Raw genomic sequence first — 18744 nt, 5'->3', positions numbered from 1 at the left:
TTTATATTGGTATATTGCATCTTGAGAAATGTTTTTTTTTTTCTTTTTCCTCAGCCCCACACAGGTGCATGTGCTGCTCATGTAAAGCAATCTTCTCCATAAAGCCACAGCTTGGTTGTAGGATTACTTTACAAGCAGCCTCACGTGTGATTCCACTCTCCATATGAAACCAAACTCAGGTATTTTGCTCCAGCTGCATGATGATGGCTGTCTAATCACCAAATTCATATCAATTCCACCTGCCTAACTGAAGGCAGAAGGCACATTTTTCCAAAAAAATGTTCTTTAATGACCTTTTCATGCTTTTCAGAAAATTCCTTTAATGACCTCCCCCTGCTTTTCTGACATCTTGAGGTTTCTGTTCTGGTGCTTTGATTAAAAAAAAAAAAATCAATATCTATGCCAACATCTCCAGAGACTGCAGAGACATGTATGTAGACCGATACACCCGTGTGTCGTGACAGCTTCAAATTCAAGAGAACGGTTCTAAAAATATTCACCTGCGTCACGGTAAATGTCAGTGACGCGCATGTCTGCAGCGATAATCCGTTCACACCTAGCTGGGAAACAAAAAAATTAGATTAGAAAAGTAACGACAAAACAGATCATTTTAATGGTAATAAAGAACTTGAGAATTCGTGGGGAAAAAACTCAGCTTAAACTCTTGGAAAAGAGTTAGCAAGCCAGAGTCAATAACCTCGAGTTATGCTCTGTGTGTCTCCCCAAGGGATGAAAGTCGTCACAGGTTGACAGTAAGGCACAGAAAACCCCTCAGGAAGTGAGTTCCTCCACATACAGCAGAGCGGTGATCGTAGTCAGAGAGTCAAAACAAGAAAAGAACGACTGAGGATGTAATTAACTATGGATAAGGACAGAGGAGCTGAAATGAAATGAAACGTGTGTTGATCTGATTAAAAACAAAGAAAAGAAACAACAAAATGAATGACACAATGTGTGAGGTGAAGATGTTTGCATAAAATGCAAAAGTTTGGACATGAAGAAATATTGATGACGTGTTGAAATTCACCTAATGTGGTGAGAGAACTAGTCGGTTTTTGTTCCCTGTTGTCATGACAGCAAGCAATATAAACATGTGGACAATAAGGATGCTAATTTCCTACTTTACATAAATGTGCTGATTTATTGCACTGGCAAAGTCTTTGGAGGAACGACAGGAAGCAAAGTGTGAGGAGAGCTTCAGGTAGGACAAACCAGGGGGTCATGGGGATTCCTTTTCCCACCATATGTGGAAAAAACACGATTAAAATACACATTTGTTCCAACTGTTTTAGGCAATATATTGTAAACACATGGCAGATATTTCAAATGTTATTTTTGCAGTCATATGTTTGCCAACACTGACATTTTTGATCATTTGTGGGGGCATTATGATTTGCACGTATTGCCTGAAAGGTGCTTTATAAATAAAGGCAGGATGTTTGAATGATGAGTGTGCAGCATGAGAAAGCACTGCCACACTGAAAATCAGTGAAATACACGTCTGTCTTGCAAGAGACTCAGTCAGAAAGTATTAGTGTTCTTGCTGTGCACCGATATTCACTCTGCAACAGCGGTGTTCACAGCAGTTTTTCATTGGAGTTGAACACGAGCAGGAAAACATTTAATTGTTTGCAAGTAATCACTGTTAAAACAAGATTTTGGATGTTCAACAAGGTTAACAGCTTTTCTAGCCGAGTCCCATCCTGTAGTGCTGAATATGCATTAAAAGCCCAATTTGTCAGCTGGAAAGAGGTTTTAATCGACCAAACACTGTCTGATAATGAGCTGCTTTCTCACTGAAAACAGCAAAGGTTCTGAAAAAGACCAAGAAATCATTTCATTTGATTTCCTCAAATTGATTTTTATGTATTAGAACCAGTCACAATTTTTTTTTTCCTTCTTAACCTCTGTAATAAAGACTGCAAAGACAATTGAAACGCGATGAGGAACTGCACGTTTCTTGGTTTTAATAACAAATGTTCATGGTTTCAAATCGGGAGCATTCAATCAAAGAAGACACGTTTTGTAACCAGCTGTGTGTGGAGCAGTGTTGCAGCCAATCCAGTCCAGGGATTACTGGGGGGAAGATATCAGAGGCCTGAGGAGACACGGAGCCATTTTCATGAAAACGTTAAACCGTGAACAAAGGATCTCCCTGTAACAGCGTCGTCACAAACACACACTCCTCTCCTGCTGAACAGACTTGTGTTTCTCCAGCCATCGGCCATTTGCTCTATTCTAGCACCACCTATTGATGCTACCTCAGTTGTACTGTGTAAATGCAATAGATGCAGCACTTCAGATGATGTGCTGCATCACTGCCAATATGAAATCAGATTTATTTTTCTTTCGATAACATCTCATTTGCTTAAATTCTGGAGTTTCACTTCTCAAATCACATGCAAATGCTGCATCCTCCGATTTGCTGCTCGTCCAGCCGCCTGCTCTCGCTAAACAGCCTGACAGAGGACAACCGAAACGGATGAGTGGGAAATGAAATTTTATGACAGCAGAAACTCTTGTCTTGATGGTTAATCAAGAGCAACGGGATTCTCCAGAACAGAGGTAGCATGTGAGTCACACGGCACACTGGGAGCAGCGGAGGCACATGAAGGATGGGCAGCGCTCTGCAGAGCGACTGCAGCTGTGTCGCGCATATTGCAACGCTTAACTTTAATCACATCCCATAACCAGGGCAACTCGCTCGACGCTATCAGGTCAGCCGACTTTAGTGTCTCTTTGTGCTCCATAAATGTCTCCATCATTTTATACAGAACCAGGAGTGCGCCGGTGAATAAAACATCCCCCCGGTAGTCTCAAATGAAGCAGTAAATCCTTGCCTCTGACTCAGACTACAAAGTCACGCTTATGCAATTGAAAAGGGTAAAGCTTACCCTTGGACTTGGACCTGTCTGAGGCTGATGTATAGCTGGGTGCCGGGAGAACTCTGAGCCCTCATGGGTGACATTCAGGCATTTCTCCCAATTATGCAGCCTCTCGGGGCACGCGGCCGACAAGCCCGATAAATAATTAAGTGCGCAAAATCAAAATTGTCCCTATATATTCTAATACACTTGAGAACAAGATGCTCATTTTTACACTCACAACTCTCGACTGTCATCGTGTTCATTAACACAAACATTGATTGCCAGCACTTGTTTTTTTTCCGAGAGCGCCTTAAGCACCAGAAGAAGTGTCACTCGTCGCCCCAGACAGCAAATTAAACATCGTCGTGTTCATGATTGTGTGGATTACAACGCTCAGATGGAGAGAGCGAGTGACATTTCGGGTCATTGCGGTTGCTGATGAATAAAACATGGAGCATTACCTTGATTAATATTGGTGAATAAAGCAGGATAAGGATAGTCTGCTGACCTTCTCTGACTGATGGGTCTCAATTACATGACTCTGCAATTGTGAGAAGGAGATGAGAGAGGAGACGAAATCTGCGGGTGTGTGACCTGGCTTTGGGATATTTGTGAGGACCTGCACCAGATTGCTCACTAACCTATCAATACTCATGACGTGATAGGGACAGAGTCTGAAGTCTCCATTAGGGGAATCACAGTAGGAACGGCATTGGGGTTCATCAATTAATGGTTACAGGTGAGTTCACTGGTAATTAACGTGGCATTTGTCATAAAAAGCATTGTGGGGGCAGTGACTTTACACTGCGACTGGCTTCAGAGCTGCAGAACCACAGTACTTCAGCCTAAATAAAGCCCACAAACAAAAAGCAATTTTCCGACTGGACATCTTGTCCATTTCAAATCAAATCTGTTGCTCCTAAAAATACATTAATACAAAAAGCACAGTGACCACTTTTTTTTTTTTTTTTTTTTAAATTTGAGGCACGTTTCTCCTTCAAGGGGCCCATATTTTAGATTTTCAAGCTGAGCTCTGACTCTCTCTTCTTGTCAGCGCTCTCTGCGAGCCAACGAACTTGACGCTTGCTCGCTCATCCGCTCGCTCCTCTCTGACCGCGCATGCAGACGCGGAGATGCATGAACAGACATCCAGCAGGATGATGAATGGCAAACTTATCTCGGAGACTCAGAGAGCAGCCGGACACGTTGCCAGCCCAGCCCGACTCACTGCAGGGCACAGTTCATATCTCAGCCTGCCTGTCTGCACGTATCTCCTCACTGCCGCCTCCCTCATTCGGTTGCCGTTTCTCCATCTCCGCCTCACCCTCTTTCTTTGACAGCTTCGCCGTGTGTTTGTTGCTATTCTCGTCTCCCTCTGTGCTGCGCAGTACGTGCATGCCGTGTTCTGGATGTGCTGAGAAGCTCTCGGGGGTTTGGAGTCGTATCAGCTCATTGAAGCCACTTCCTTTACCAATGCTTGTAATGAAACCCCAGATGACACAGGCTATTACTCTAAGCACGGTTGTGTAAACACAAAGGAATCCCTGAAATGAGAACCCTGATACAGTTGCAGACGTCTCCTCGGCAGGCGCTTCTCTTTCGGCGCTGCGTCTGCCTCTACTGGAGGCTGGAGTGAGTCAGGCAGCGTTCAGCGGGGATTCTGGCTCGGTGTGTTTCCGGCTTGGGCCGATGGGTCCATGAAGGAATGCCCATTTTTTCCTTCCCCCGAGTTTGCTAATATAATCGATATGAAAGCAAATGCATGAGGTCAGCTTTAAGCTGTGTTGAAATGAAAGCGAGAACCAGAAAGGGAGGAGAGAGAAAAGGAAGGAAAGAAATATACTTGAATGGATCTGGCTTGTGCAAATGTAACTTTTACAAAGACAGCACTTCTTTGAGAGAGCAAGGAAGCAAATCGGGAGCTCCCATCTACACGTACACTCCATTCCTTCCATTTGCACGACAGAGAAAGTGCAGAAAGGTCACATTCAACTGACCTTTACTTCACACAACTGCTTCTGCAAATCACGCTTCAGCAGCAATGGTCATTATTGCAAATGTATTATGCAATTTCCAGCTGAAAAATAAAGCACACCTCTTTTTTTTCATTAATGTTTCTGAAGACAAACAGTAGCCTACATGAATGGGAGACACTCTTCTGTGTGGACAAAGTGAGAGTATTTCTGTGTGATTTAAGGGATTATGCATAAAACAATTATCCACGGCTCTGCCTGCAAAGAACTGTGGAGCTTCTTCAGTGCACAGTGTGCGCTCTACTGTTGGAAACCCATTAATAAATTTGCCAGTATTCATCAAAGAGTATCCAATGCAGAACCTGATCACAGTACATTTCAGTGTAATTCTATATTTGACAGCCAGTGGATCAGAATTCAATCAGTAACAATACATCTCATCTCCCCTGCTTTTTTTGCAGAACAATTTTCCTTCTTATTGCAGCATTACCTCTGTGCTGGATTCTTTTCAGCACCACTTTGAGCATTTTACTGTTAACAGACCACTATAGACAACTGTATAGGACACACACAAAGCACGAAGCACACACTGATTTCTCAATTATCGTTTGCTTGCAACAATCATGAGTCAATCTCCTTTTTTTAATGAACTAATTTCCTCCAGGCTGCATGCTGTGCAGAAAAGAACACCGACGCATGTGAATCCAGTGCAGAAGCGCATCAGCAACATGCAAAAATCCTCCATCAGCGCAAACATGACAGAAAATATGCGGAAAACCGGGGTTTAGAAGAGAGAATAGATCCACACGTCCTTATCTGCAGTCTGGAATAATTAAACCTTTAAAAAGTTACAAAAGCAAACCCTAAATGTGACTTACCTCCCTTCGATAGGTCTTGGAGACTGAAGCCCCAGATCCAGACTGAGATGCTGAGGAGAATCAGAGGCTCTCCCAGCTTCCTGCGCTCCTCTTTAACGCATAAAAGTTTTCTTTCTTCCTTCCTTTCTTTATCCACGCAATAAAAATCAGTCAAACGCTAAAGTCGTTACTGCTTGTCCCAGGTGTCTTCCTTCCTTCCTTCCTTTATTAATTTGTTCTTTGTTCGGTGATATTCTGAGGTGAGGAGTGGAGAGGCGGTGCGCGCAGCACGGAGGAGCGCGCGGGGGGAAGGCAGGGCACGGCGCGGCGCGGCTCCGGCGTGGAGCTGCTGTGAGCGCTGACAGCTGACTGCCGGTAATCCAACGGCGGCTCCAGACCCCCGTTTACGCGGGGCGAGCGTGTGGCGGCGGAGCTCCTCCTCGCCTCGCCTCCTTCTCCCCGTTTAAAGACACACACGGCGAGGAGAGACCTCCTCACAGCGTGCGCGCGCTCCGACTGGACCCTCCTCTGAACCGCGGCTGTTTAAACACCAGCAGCACGAGAATTAAAATAAACAAATAAATAAATAAATAAAAAGAAAGAAAAACAAAGGCATGTGATACAATACAGCGACTTTTAAACGAACAACTTCATTTTTTCATCTTTTTTTCCCCTTTTCTTCAGAGTGCCCTTGAGCAAGAAGACACTTGAACCAAGTTGCTCCCAGTGGATGGATTGGGCGCCTTGCCTGACAGACACCTCCACTCCTGTGTAAACGTGTGTGAATGGGTGAATGTGATCCACAGTAAAGCACTTTGCGCTCTGCTCAAGCAGAGTCAGAAGTGCTAAAAGTGTAGTCCATTTAACATTTAAATCAGTAGTTTATGAATCAGGGTGCATATCTGGTTAGAAAGAAAGATTCCACTTCCAAATGAGAATATTGTCTCTGGAAGCTTCCCACAAGGAAAGTGTGAGTCAGCTCGCCTTAAAGCAGGCCTGCTGTTGCTTTATGGAAAGCAATAATAATTCCTGGTACTCAAATAGCAAATATGGCACTTCTCACCTATTCAGTGAATTAGACAGGCAGATTCTGGCAGGCAAGAGTCATACTGATTGGTATTTTAACAGTAAATGTCTATAAAAGTAGTGTGACAACAAACTATACCTTCAGCTATAACAATGTTGTAATGGCAAGCTTGTTTGTCTCTTTTCTGGACTCTAGCGGCTTTAGGAGGTCGCAGGTCACAGTGTTGGTTATTGTTGTGTGAATCCTTTCAGCGAGGAAATTGGATTCAGTGACTCAAGGATCTTATAACACCAAATTTTTACATGTCTTGATGTAAAACTGTGTTCTAAAGTCTGACCAAAGTTTGCCTTGTTGTTTTGTTGCTGCTGCCTCTTGCTGGTTATCTCAGCATCTTATTTTCTTCTCGTTGTTGGTGGACTGGAGTTGTAGCCGATCCCAATGAGTGAATCACTCATTAGGCTCACACAGTGCTGTCTGGTCGCATAATGAGTCACAGCAACGTTACAGAAATACAGCTCTGTGAACACTATAAACACAGTCTAACGGACACGCACGAATAAAAAGAAAAGTAACTTTTTTATCAGTAAACTCATTATTTTTTAAAAATAACAACTGCAGGAAAGTGATTGCAAAACAAAGATAAATACTAAACCAATCTACTTCAGTGAGACGTCAGTCTGTACCATGGGTGCAGTGTGACTTAAATCCTAAAACTCTCCGTATACATCATTCCGCTCAGTCTAAGTTAAACTGTTGTGGAGCAGACTTGTGCACACTTCATGCAGTGGGAGAGGTGTTGGGAGGAATTTTAAACCCGCCTTCATTTATTCCTTTAAATAAGGAAATGTTTTTGCCAGACTTTTTAAGCAGAGGTGAGGCTGAAGTCTCAGTAAAATAATAATGTGTCACTGTAATTGGGAACTAAAGGAAGAACTAAAAGGGGTGATCCTTCATTACTGCAATATTCTTAGTGCAACTTTGCCATTGTTAATAAGCCCACCCCACACCCACATCATCATCATCATCATCATCATCATCATCGCCTGTGATAATTGTAATGAAAATCATCCAACCTTTCGAGCAGGTCTGATGATTTGCGGTTTGTGGACTCTGTCCATTATTGAACAGTTACTGATCTTTTTTTCTAAAATGAGTTTTGGTTTAAGAAAAAAAACAATCTATTGACAGCAAGTGTTTCATGTTGCTGATGATTTTCATCTTAGCGGGGTTTAGTTGGCGTTTTATTCCCCAACTCTTGCATTTTGCTATCGAATAATTACTGGAGCGCCTCAGGGAGTCCTCAGAAAGACAGGACGGATTTCACTGCTGTCTTTTGTTCAGCAACTTTCTGTTTTCACCCAATTAAAAAACAAGCAGCTGCTGGTACTGTCGTCACGAGTTTGACATTCATTTCTCTCCAACGCACCCACGTGTGTACACACACACACACAATCACACACACACACGCAAGACAAGCAACAGTGAACATGTAGCTGCATATTTATAGAACATTATAACAGTGAAAGACATGATGAGCCTGTCATCTCTGAAGCCACGCGATCCCCTCACAAGCGGCGATGCCTTCAGACCGGCAGGAAGACAGGACGTCCACTCAGGAGACGGAGAGGAGTGGACAAACACAATCTACTTGGGAATGTCGGTAATCTCTCAGCATTGGAGGGAAGAAAAATCATCCGCTTTGTCAGCTACATTTGACACGAAAGTCCAGCACACATACGAATGAGAGCCAAGTTATGCTACAGAGGAAACAAATATGAATGAAAACTTTTAATTGAGAAAGATAAAACATTTCTGTTTAAATTGGCTGCGGAACAAGTAACTGGTTTTCACTTTAATCTTATTTTTGCCCATTAATCACTTGGGCGACCAGTGGTGGGCTCCTGAACCAGTTAAAACTGACCGCCTCTATTTCAAAGCAGAAATTACTGTATTCATATTCAACCCACTCTGAAATTGCTAAAATGAATCATTTTTTTCATCAAATAGAATGCAGTAGAATGTTTTATTGATCCCAGAGGCGATGTTCTTTATAAGTGTTATAAATGGAAGAGGTCTCTGTGGCAGATGTACTCTGGTAGTAAGAATGAGATGATTGTAGCTCTCTCCCTCTGGCAGAATCCCTCCTTCCCCCGGTCGCTGCTGGAACCGTGCTGACGCTGGTGTTGCGGTTCAAGGACAGACTTCCCTGAGAAGTTGTCCTCGGTGAATCCCCCTCATTATGGCCGGGCGCGGCGATGATGGATGCTGGAGGACGGATCAGTGAAGCTGAGCTGGAGCGAAGCCCGTTTCGTGGGACCTGCTGCGCGCTGCAAATGTGGGCGATAATGACGGCCGAGCAAGGGGCCTATCTGAGCGTGTGCCAGAGCTGGCAGCACCGGCGCTCGGTTTGAATTTAATGGGACGTCACTATATCGCATGCCTGCATGAAGGAATGCAATTATTGTGGGTTTTTTTGTTTGGGACTCAGTGAAAGCCAAACATCACGCTGAGTTGAATGTTGTTGCAAATGAAAATCTCAAGTCTGCATGACTGATACCTGCACACGACAGGAGAACGGAGCATCAGACTGGTCATCTGGACTCACTGAGCGTTTGGGATTTCATGTCTGAATGAAGGATTTTAGTGTCAAACTATCAAACTGGAATACATATACAAGCATATTTGAGTAGAATCACCCTTCCTGTCAAAGATTCACAAATTTTCAGCCCAGGGATTTGTCTCTGCCTGAGATAATCACTTTAGTCTCTCTGCTACTAAGCTCAGAAGAAAAAAAAAAATTTTTTTTGAAGCAGCCCACTCACGTTTGGAATGAAAATGAAAAAGCGAAGCGCCCACAATCAATAGCCTGATATTAAATTGTTAAATGATTCAGTACGTGGCGTTTGGGTTGAGGTGAATCACCTCGTGGCGACAGATCAGTGCTTCCAGTGAAAACCGCTGCACTGAATATCAAACAAAGACGTTTAGAAATCACCTGAGGACATTAGTGAGCATTTTGCTAAAACGATATTTTCAGTAGAACCTTCAGCAGCACACACCTCTGTCTCTCAGCAGCAAAATGATTTATGAATACAAGTTTAAAGGATTCACAGGTCTTTCTTTAGTTTTTCGGTCCAGTAATTAAAAAAAAGTGTACTCCCATCAATAAATGAGATTCCATATTGGTGACGGAGCATGAGGTCCACTGCAAGACTCCTCAGGTTTGAAGTATTACCCACATCACCAGATGTCGGCCGTGACAGTCCTTGTAAAAATCACCAGTAAGAGAGAAATTTCCCATCAGCCAGCAGGCCGTGTTTAGCTAGAGGGTGTAGACTGAGCTAACATGACATGCTCCCTCTTCAGCTCACTTGTGTGCGATGAGATTTGAAATGCACAGATGTCGAGCGGGAAAAACCGTTTGGATCTCTGCAATAAAATGTAATAGACACAACAAGAACTATTGCCTCCTTAATTTCTAAGAAATCACTTTATTGGTTAATTCATGTGATTGCATTGTAGTCATAGAAAGTTTTGACTACAGCAGCAAATATTCAGCATGCTGTCATGAAAGAACTCTTTTTTGTATATTTACGAACAAAACTCATCCATATATCCATCCGCTTTTCTGCTTTATGCAACTCTGGTTTTAGAGTGACGGCGAGTCAAACCCTGGGAGGTTCTCCAGTCCATCACAGGTCAAACCGAGAGACACACTGTCACACATACTCACATTCACACTTATGGAAAATTTACAGCTTCCAAATGGCCTGAAACGCAAGTTTTCTTTTTTCAAACAGAGTGCTCAGTGAAAATCCTTGCACACACAGAAAGAACATGCAAACTCAACACAGAAATGCTCCAAAACCAGGTCCTGAGCCAAAGCTTTAATAATGCACCATATGCCTTTATAGGCACATGTTGTTAACATGATCATTCACTTGACTTATTGTCAGCAACACGATATCTGTCATATATTTCCATAATAAATGCAGTTCATTTTGCTGCGATTCTTTGCATTAATCTGTGTTCGGGCTTACAATAGCACTTCTTGAAATGTTTGAAATGTGTTTGCTGTGCAATATACTTTAATAAACTTTAAACATCACACATGTCATATGGGTGTGGAGCCAAGGCTAAATTGCAATCCCTGGTCAAGCCTTCGCCACCACAAAAATAAATGAATACACAAATAAATAAACAAAAGTGTCAGGATATTTTTTTTAACAATAGATAAACATATCCAATAAGGCTTCTTCAAGCCAGTTTAAAAGAAATAAGTACTTCTAGAAATTGTTTTGATAGGAAACTACGCTTGTTCAGTTATTGAATATGGACACAATCTGTGAAAAAGCACAATAGATCCCTCTTTAAGCCGCACTTGGAAAAATATGACCTTATCCTTCAGTGTAATCACTGACACCCGCTCAGCCTCCACTTTTCATTCTTCTCTGCTCTACTTACTTTGTGTTTGCTTTGATTTCAGCCTCACCTGGTCGGCAGCAGCGGCTTACATTTCCAACAATCATAAATTGCTAGTTGTTGAAATCAGATCTGCAGCGCTGAGCTCTCACGGCTTTTCGCCAGACGGTCCTTTGTGTTTCACTTTCTGAGTACCAGTATGCCTGATTTGATGTGACTTTTTTTTTTTTTTTTACCTGAGTGCCATTAGCTCCCGCTGAGTTTTTTCTACAAACTTCTGCTGCAGCACTGGCCAGTGATGCTGATCGCAGTCTGTCTGCCTCTGATTCGAACATCAGGTCCCTCAGAGTTACTCTGTCACGCTTTGCCGTTACAGAGAAACCTGCACAGGTCCAGTAAAAACATCTGCTGAGCTGAAGACAGTGTAAACACTGAGCGCTCTAATATTTGGGTACATAACTGTCTTTCATATATTCTGCAAGGAAACATGTGCTGAACTGGTTTCATTTGAACCAGAATTGTCTTACATGTAGCCCGAAGAAGTCAGTGAGTAGCCAAACTGTTTTTTAATTTTGTCCAATTTTCAATAAACTTTATGTATGCAGGAGTTCAAAAAGCAATGGCTGCATGTAGGATGGCACTTTGGCTTGACATCCATCAATCCTCCGCGCTGCTTTGTGCAGTTCAGGGTCACTGATGTCGATTCCAGCTAACTGAGGGCAAAGGCAAGGACGGAGAGCCAGACGACCACCGAGACCAGTGACCAAACACTTTCACACATGGCTCATCAAATATTTAACCTCTTTGACGTTTTGAAAAGCCACAGAGAAAGGAGCTGCCCTGATCTGAACCCGTGATGATCCTGCCATGAGGCGGCATAATTTACAGCTGCCATTTGGCCCTTTGCTTCACATGTTCACTCGCCGCTCTAATCAGCGTCCAACTTCTTCCAAAACACGTGTGAAGTGACAGAAGTGTTCATTTTCAGAATTTTCCTCAATCCTGTTTACCTATCCTGAAGTCCATCACCACTTAAAATAAAACTGAGCTGTGTTTCACTCCTCGAATGAAGAGGCAGACAATCCAAGCTTTCTCTTCTTCCAGTGTTCAAAAAACGTGATGACCAAATGTTACAGCAGTCTACTTTCATTTATTTAAAATCTTACCTGAAATGTTTCCACTGCTGTGGCTCCTCTGCTCCTGTCAGCTCTGGCTGGACGACCATTTGAGGCGTCTGTAGGTGCAGCCATGTGTGTATTTTTTTTTTTTCCTTTCTGAAAAAAAAAAAAAAAAGTCTTGTTATAATACAGCAAATTCAATTATGCCAAATGTGCTGTGCTGTCAAATCTGCCCAGGCCTGCTGAAGAAGGGCTCAGAATGGAGTCTTTGACCTCTGGGGAGCCAGTATTTGAAGCATACAGGCAAAAGGGAAGTAAAATCTTCTGCCCAGATGGAAATCTTTACATTTAGTGATTTCATTTCTTTTCATTTATTTATTTATTTATTGCACTTTTCAACTCTGTGGGGAAAAAAAGTCGTCGCTCTAACTTTGTGACAGGAAAAAAAGAAAAAGCATCTTTCCCGCTGCTCCGCTTCAATCAGTTTTAATCTTCCAAACTTCCGTGAAAAAGGGATTGTGGCACATTTGCAGGAGGGTGGAAGCAACGGATTATCCACAGCAGTGAGTCATCAGCTGCAAGAGTCTCGCTACCCACAAACAACAATGAAGACAGAATAAATTTAAATCAATTAATATGATATAATCCTCTAAAAGGAAGAGTTTGTTGTTTACAAAAACCCAAGGTCTATCACAGATACAGAAGACAGTATTCGCCTCAAAAAGCAGCTCAGTCACTGCAGCTTTACCTGAAGAACAGGGAGGTAAACAGGTCTTAGACTCTCCTACATGCATGTGCACACCCGTCTGCTCAAATCTGACATCCTTCTGGGAATCAATTCATAATTTGCACCTGCAAAAGCTTCGGAAACATCACAGAGGCGGCAGTGTGGAGGTGTTGGACTTGCTTATTTATTCAGCAGCCACATGTGCTCGGCTGCCAGATGGATGGCGAGGAGCGGCCCAGGAGCTCATCAGCAGACACATCAATCTCCTGTCGGCCGGGAGAAGAGAGAAGGACGGAGACGTTCCACTTTACGCGGCGCAGAGTGATGAATGCTGGGGAAACTGTGATGCCGTGTCGGAGCGGAGAAAGGCGGCTGACGTGTTTGGTCTGCAGTTAAAATAGACAGCGGGGAAACGGTGGAACAGAAAATAGAAAGTCGTCTGCAGACTGCAGTTCAACATCTGCTTGCAGGTTTGGTTCTTTTTCAGGGGTGAAGAATAACCGACACACCTAAAATCCCCCTCAAAAGAATAGTTCAATGAAGGAACACGAGGAAGGGAAAAAAAGCATTTAACAATCTTCAAGAGCTAAAAATTACATATTGACACTTTCCTGGACAAATAGCTTGAGTCAGTTTATGACTAAAGCTGTTATTTTCTCCCTGATCGGCTCTTGATCATGTCGACCGCTTCTCGTAAAGCAACATACTGTACATCCCAAGTTGAACAGATTGTGTTGTTTTATTAGTGAAGTACAACAGTCTGTGGCTCCCCGGGGAAATTATTTTTCTGCATTCAACTGGCTTCATTAATAGTTAACCAGGACCTGTGTTCAGAAACCCACTGAGATAACCTTTCAACAGAAGGATTGGGACCAGAAAATCCCTGTTATAAGACCAGTTTATTAAAAAACCTGGGGAAAAACAATCTCTTATCTCAGTTTAAAGCGGTGATGGTATTAGAAGTCTGTCACAAACAGCTCCAATGATACCACCAGATTGGATTTTTAGAAAGAACCTGACACAATCAGTGTTTGTTGGCATTTTTTGTCTTCTGAATATGTCTTCAAAAAAACCCCACAAGCTGACTGTTGATGTCTTTGTGCCTAAATAAATTTCCTTGCAGAAGCTTCATATTTCTGTTTTTATGGATTCCATTATCCAAAGCTACACCTGATGTTACTGCTCATTTTATCAGGCAGTATTCACCCACATTAAAAAAAAAAAAGGATTTGAATAAATGTTGAGTCATTGTCTGAGGCACTTAGTTTGGGTTGTTGTTGCTCTAATACTCAGATTATTGCATCAAATGAAAAAAAAATCCTCCTCCATTAAAGTTTATCACCCTGAAGAAGTCAGAGAACATGCACACTGATATCAAAATTCTGAAAAATCAGTGTTTAAAGCACAAATATACTTTTTCAATTTAATAGGACTGAAAAAATACCACATGGAACAATTTTAAGATGTGTGCATGGACCACCAGGGGGCGTGTCAGGCACTCCCTCTCACTGGTAGCTCATTATAGCAGTAGTGGAAGCAAAAAATATTCCACCTTCTAATGGGAGCCATGCGTCTCTGTAAATTACTTGTGATCATTATTGAGAATTTCTGTCAAAATAGATGCTAACTGATGAACTAACCAGATCAGAATCTATTAATCTTAGAAGTACGCTGCAGTCAGTGTTGTCATTAATAATGACTGAAGGAGGGAACTTTTGGATGATTAAAGTTTGAGCAGGTTGTCAAGTCATATTGTGGCTTCGGAAGGAGATGAGAAGATCATAAGGTGTGATCAGGCAAAGAGAAGAAGACTTAATTATGATGACTGTCATCTGTGTAGAACATTCTATTTTCAGAAATAAGAGAGCTAACTGGTTGAAAGTATTTCACACTGAAATCATTCTGCTTAGGTCTCTAAGCTTATATTTGTAAGCTGGAATTATTGCGTTTCAGCCTTATGTACCTCAAGCTAAATCCAGACAAACTTTATTTAGATAAATGTTTCTTTTAGGTAAAGATGATTCAAAGAGCTTCGCTGGAAAGATTGATATTGATCGATGCTTAATCCCACAGGATGAGAGAGAGTCAAAGTCTTCTTTTGACAGGGTTTGATTGTGGGTTTCTGTGCAGTGTGTATGCTCTCCTGCCGTGTTTGTTCCTTTTCCTGAGTGCTCCACTCATAAAGCATGTGTTTGAGGCTTGTTATTGATGTTAGATATTTCCATAGGAAATATATAATTTCCTATGTTAACCATTGATTGCATCTAACAGATCAAGTTTGGAGTGAAATTTGCCTCCTAAAGGGCAGGAAGCGAAAATAACCCGAGTCTCAACTGGGCCACCTGTAGAGCTGCGGCGATGGTTTGAAGACGGCGGAGGTTTCTGTCTCAGACAGCAGCCTCATTCACACTTCCGGCTGAAAGATGGTTTAGCTGCGGTTCTTACAGTAAAATCCCCAGTCGAATTGCATCTTATTGCTATTTTTAGCAACATGTGAGCACTTTCCTTTGATAATATTTCATAAATATTTATTATATGGAGGGAAAAAAACACAGCACTTTGCGTATTCTATTTCAGGAGATGGAACAAAGCACAAATGGAGGTCTGTGGGGATATTCTGGAAACATGGAGGATCTTGAGATCAAATATCTTCACTCTCCTAATGATGTGAAATAGCACTGATTTCTCTGTTGATCCAATACAAGTGAAATTTGACCAAAAGGAGATACAAACTTGTAAAAGCCTGTTAGTGGTTGAGTTTAGGACAAAACACATTTATGCATGCATTAGTCTGCCTTGATGCATTCTACTAGAGGTTTGTTATCGTATCTTCTCCACTATAATGACATTATAATTGCTAAAGCAATGCCATGCAATTCTTTTTATAGCTCTCAGTGCACATTGTGGAAAACTGCAGCTCACTCTCCTTTAAGTATAAACCTTCGACAGCACTGTTTATTGCTCTCTTGATTGCTTCTTTCTTGATTCAAGGCAATTGTGATATAACCAACATATGATCCACTTTCTTACAAAACGTGGAGACAGAATGTGAGGAAAAATGTCAGCGTGACTTTAAGAAAGCCAGAAAAACAGCTGCAGTATCTTTCTGTCTTATCTTTGTTTCTTTTCTGCTTATAAAACACCACTTAAGGTCATATGCGTGCACACAAGCTGAAACCCAAACAAGATTTGTATTTTTTTTTTATTATTATTGAAATACCACACGGTGTAGTGCTTAAAATAGCAGCGTCAAAGTTCAGAAAAAGGCATAATTCTTTAACAAATTCTGTAGTTTATAAAAAATGTAACAAAAATCTTTCTCTCTAATAATAATAACAATAACTAATAATTACATAAAAACGTACATTACAGTATCAAAAAAAACACAGTCGAGAACAATAGTGCAGTAGTAACAAACTTCATGGACAGCATAGAATGAAATCACATTTGAAGAAATGTTCATAAGGCGTTACAAGTCCAGCCAAAATTGTGTGTGAAGGCTCCTTCTTTCACAGCAAATTGACCTGGTCGATGTCTTTAACATAAACTACTACATGTTAGCTTTCTGTGAGGATCTGGTCCGAGTGAGGACTGCTGACATGAAATCGTCTGTCAGAGGTCTACGCCCGCCGGAACGTGATGTGGTTGTGCCTGTTCCGCCTCATCCGTCGGCCTTTGACTTGTGCCGTGTGCTTTTTCCCTCCTGAAACAAAAGAAAAAGGCCAACGATTTATTAGTACGGCTCCAAAGTGTGTTGGTAGCGCAGGCTTGTCATTATGCAAACCAGACCCAGATTTTTAAGAGTTTCACATCGTTGTGACTGGCTGTGTTTTATTTGGAGGACATCATCCACCCCGAGATAATGCTAATTGTTTTTTAGATGCCAAGCATTTTTTTCAGGCTGATAATGGAACCAGCTGAGCATGGCTTGGTCTCCTTCCCAATTCCCCTCTGCTGCTGCTCTCCAAATTCAAATCAGTAAGCCAGTCTGAGAGGTAATCTGAATTTTTGTACTTAATGGATGAAGCAGCACCCCATTAAAAAGGGAAAGGAAACCTCTAAACGATCCGTACCTGTAACACACACGTCCATGCAGCTCTGCCGCGACACGAAGTTGTTGCTGCTCCCTCCGCAGCCCGAGTAGACGAACTCTTCACACATCTTGGTGGCTGTGTTGTAGTAATACCGAGTGATGGAGGCCGAGCACTTCCCTTTGTCCAGAGGATCCAGGCACAGCACAGGGACAGCTGCACAGCAAAACACACACACACACACACATCCGTGAGCCAGCCAATAAAAAGCCTTTGAAGTGGTGTTGTTGACTGCTTTCTATTAAATCAAGCAAAATGAAAATCCTTTCCCGATGACCACATGTTTTTACTGTGCACGCTCACATGCATGAATGGAGATGCTCCATAACATTCTTTGAAAATGGCTCGCACATTTCTACCCACTTTTTTTGGGACTGCAGTACTCCTTGCACGAGGCGAGGTCCTGGAAGCGGTTATCGTTCCCCTGGCAGCCGCCATAGTAGAAGGGCTCGCACTGCATGGTGGTCATGTTGAAGAAGTAACGTGGGAAGAGGGCACGGCAGGGTCCCTCGTCTTTAGGGAACCTGCAGATTTGGGGAACCTCTGGAGAAAAGAACAAGAGAGGTAGTTAAATTACATCTGAAATCTGGATAAATATTTTAAAATAATTGGAAAAAACACTTTGCGACTGATTAGGTTACTCTTGTAAGAATAACATGTTTGTGTTTGCTCTAAAGTGATTTTTGATTGACTTAATTTTTCTAAGAAATGTGCTATGAATGCAGATTTTCTGTAGTACAAGTTGAAATCCTGGACAATGCAACCAAAGCTTTACAGACTTCTCTACATGCATGTGTGCAGATGTATGGAGCATATATGAATCAACAGTGTTCAGGTTAGACTTTTAACAAAGAGTAACACCACACCCAGGAGAGCACTATCTGACGTGGCCAGGGTCGCCACCAACACCATCATCACCACAATCCTTAACATATGCACTTCAGCATTACTGAGGTCTTACTTGGTATTCTGAAACACGTCTTCTGGCACTCCTGGTAAGTCTTGAAGTTGTTGTCATTCCCTTGGCATCCTCCATAGTAGAAGATCTCGCACTTCTGTGTGATCGTGTTGTAGTAAAAGCGCTCGATATCCGCTCTGCAGGGTCCCTCGTCCACTTGAAGCAGACACACGCCTGAAAGCAGCAAGTTTTTGTTTAAAAACATCCAGAATAAAACAACTAATGTGTAAAGTTCGTTTCCCATCGAGGAACTTTGCGCAATTACGCGTCTTACGTGCGTAAGGATAAGTTTGACAACTTTAGATAACTATCCTCGTGATTATTTTCGCTTTAAAAGGAATAATAAAAGACGTGCAGTGAGGTTACCTTTTGATGAAAGCGCCAAAACGTTGCAAAAAGAGGAGAGGAGAGTAAACAGCGCCACTTTGCAGAGGTCCATTGTGTAGGTTTTGGTGCGAGCCCTTCAGCCTGTTCCGCTCTGCAGACCATTCCGGCAGCCACTTCCAGCTTTATAGAGGTGTTTCCCAGGGGAAATGTAGGGGCGGGGATGGAGTGACTCATTTCCATATCACAGTGTAGTTGAGTTAGAGGGGGTGATGAATTGATTGACGACATCAGGAGAGTTGCGTTGTGGTATTTGCGCACTGGACTGACTAAGCGCATATTCAACTTATGCGAAAAAAAAAATAAAAGTTGGACTGAGG

At 42.3% G+C, this 18744-nt stretch overlaps 2 protein-coding genes across 2 annotated transcripts in view; both read right to left on the bottom strand.

Annotated features, from left to right (window-relative positions):
* The window catches only part of calcr (calcitonin receptor), a 53334-nt gene extending 47174 nt beyond the window's left edge, over positions 1-6160 (bottom strand). Inside the window, exon 1 of the mRNA XM_030120848.1 lies at positions 5719-6160. The gene's annotated coding sequence lies outside the window, so the exon portion shown is untranslated. The remainder of the gene's footprint in view (positions 1-5718) is intronic.
* A 10188-nt stretch (positions 6161-16348) lies between these two features.
* On the bottom strand, positions 16349-18519 carry tfpi2 (tissue factor pathway inhibitor 2). Its single transcript, XM_030120666.1, has 5 exons — positions 18407-18519; positions 18044-18214; positions 17446-17625; positions 17065-17238; positions 16349-16694 (listed from the first exon to the last, which is right to left on the bottom strand). Exons 1-5 carry the CDS (start codon positions 18477-18479, stop codon positions 16612-16614), a joined length of 681 nt encoding a protein of 226 aa, XP_029976526.1. The 5' UTR covers positions 18480-18519; the 3' UTR covers positions 16349-16611.
* Positions 18520-18744: the final 225 nt, after the last annotated feature.

Source organism: Salarias fasciatus, chromosome 22 (assembly GCF_902148845.1).
Source record: "Salarias fasciatus chromosome 22, fSalaFa1.1, whole genome shotgun sequence".
In the NCBI taxonomy this organism is placed as follows: domain Eukaryota; kingdom Metazoa; phylum Chordata; class Actinopteri; order Blenniiformes; family Blenniidae; genus Salarias; species Salarias fasciatus.
This window is presented reverse-complemented; position numbering and strand designations above follow the sequence as displayed.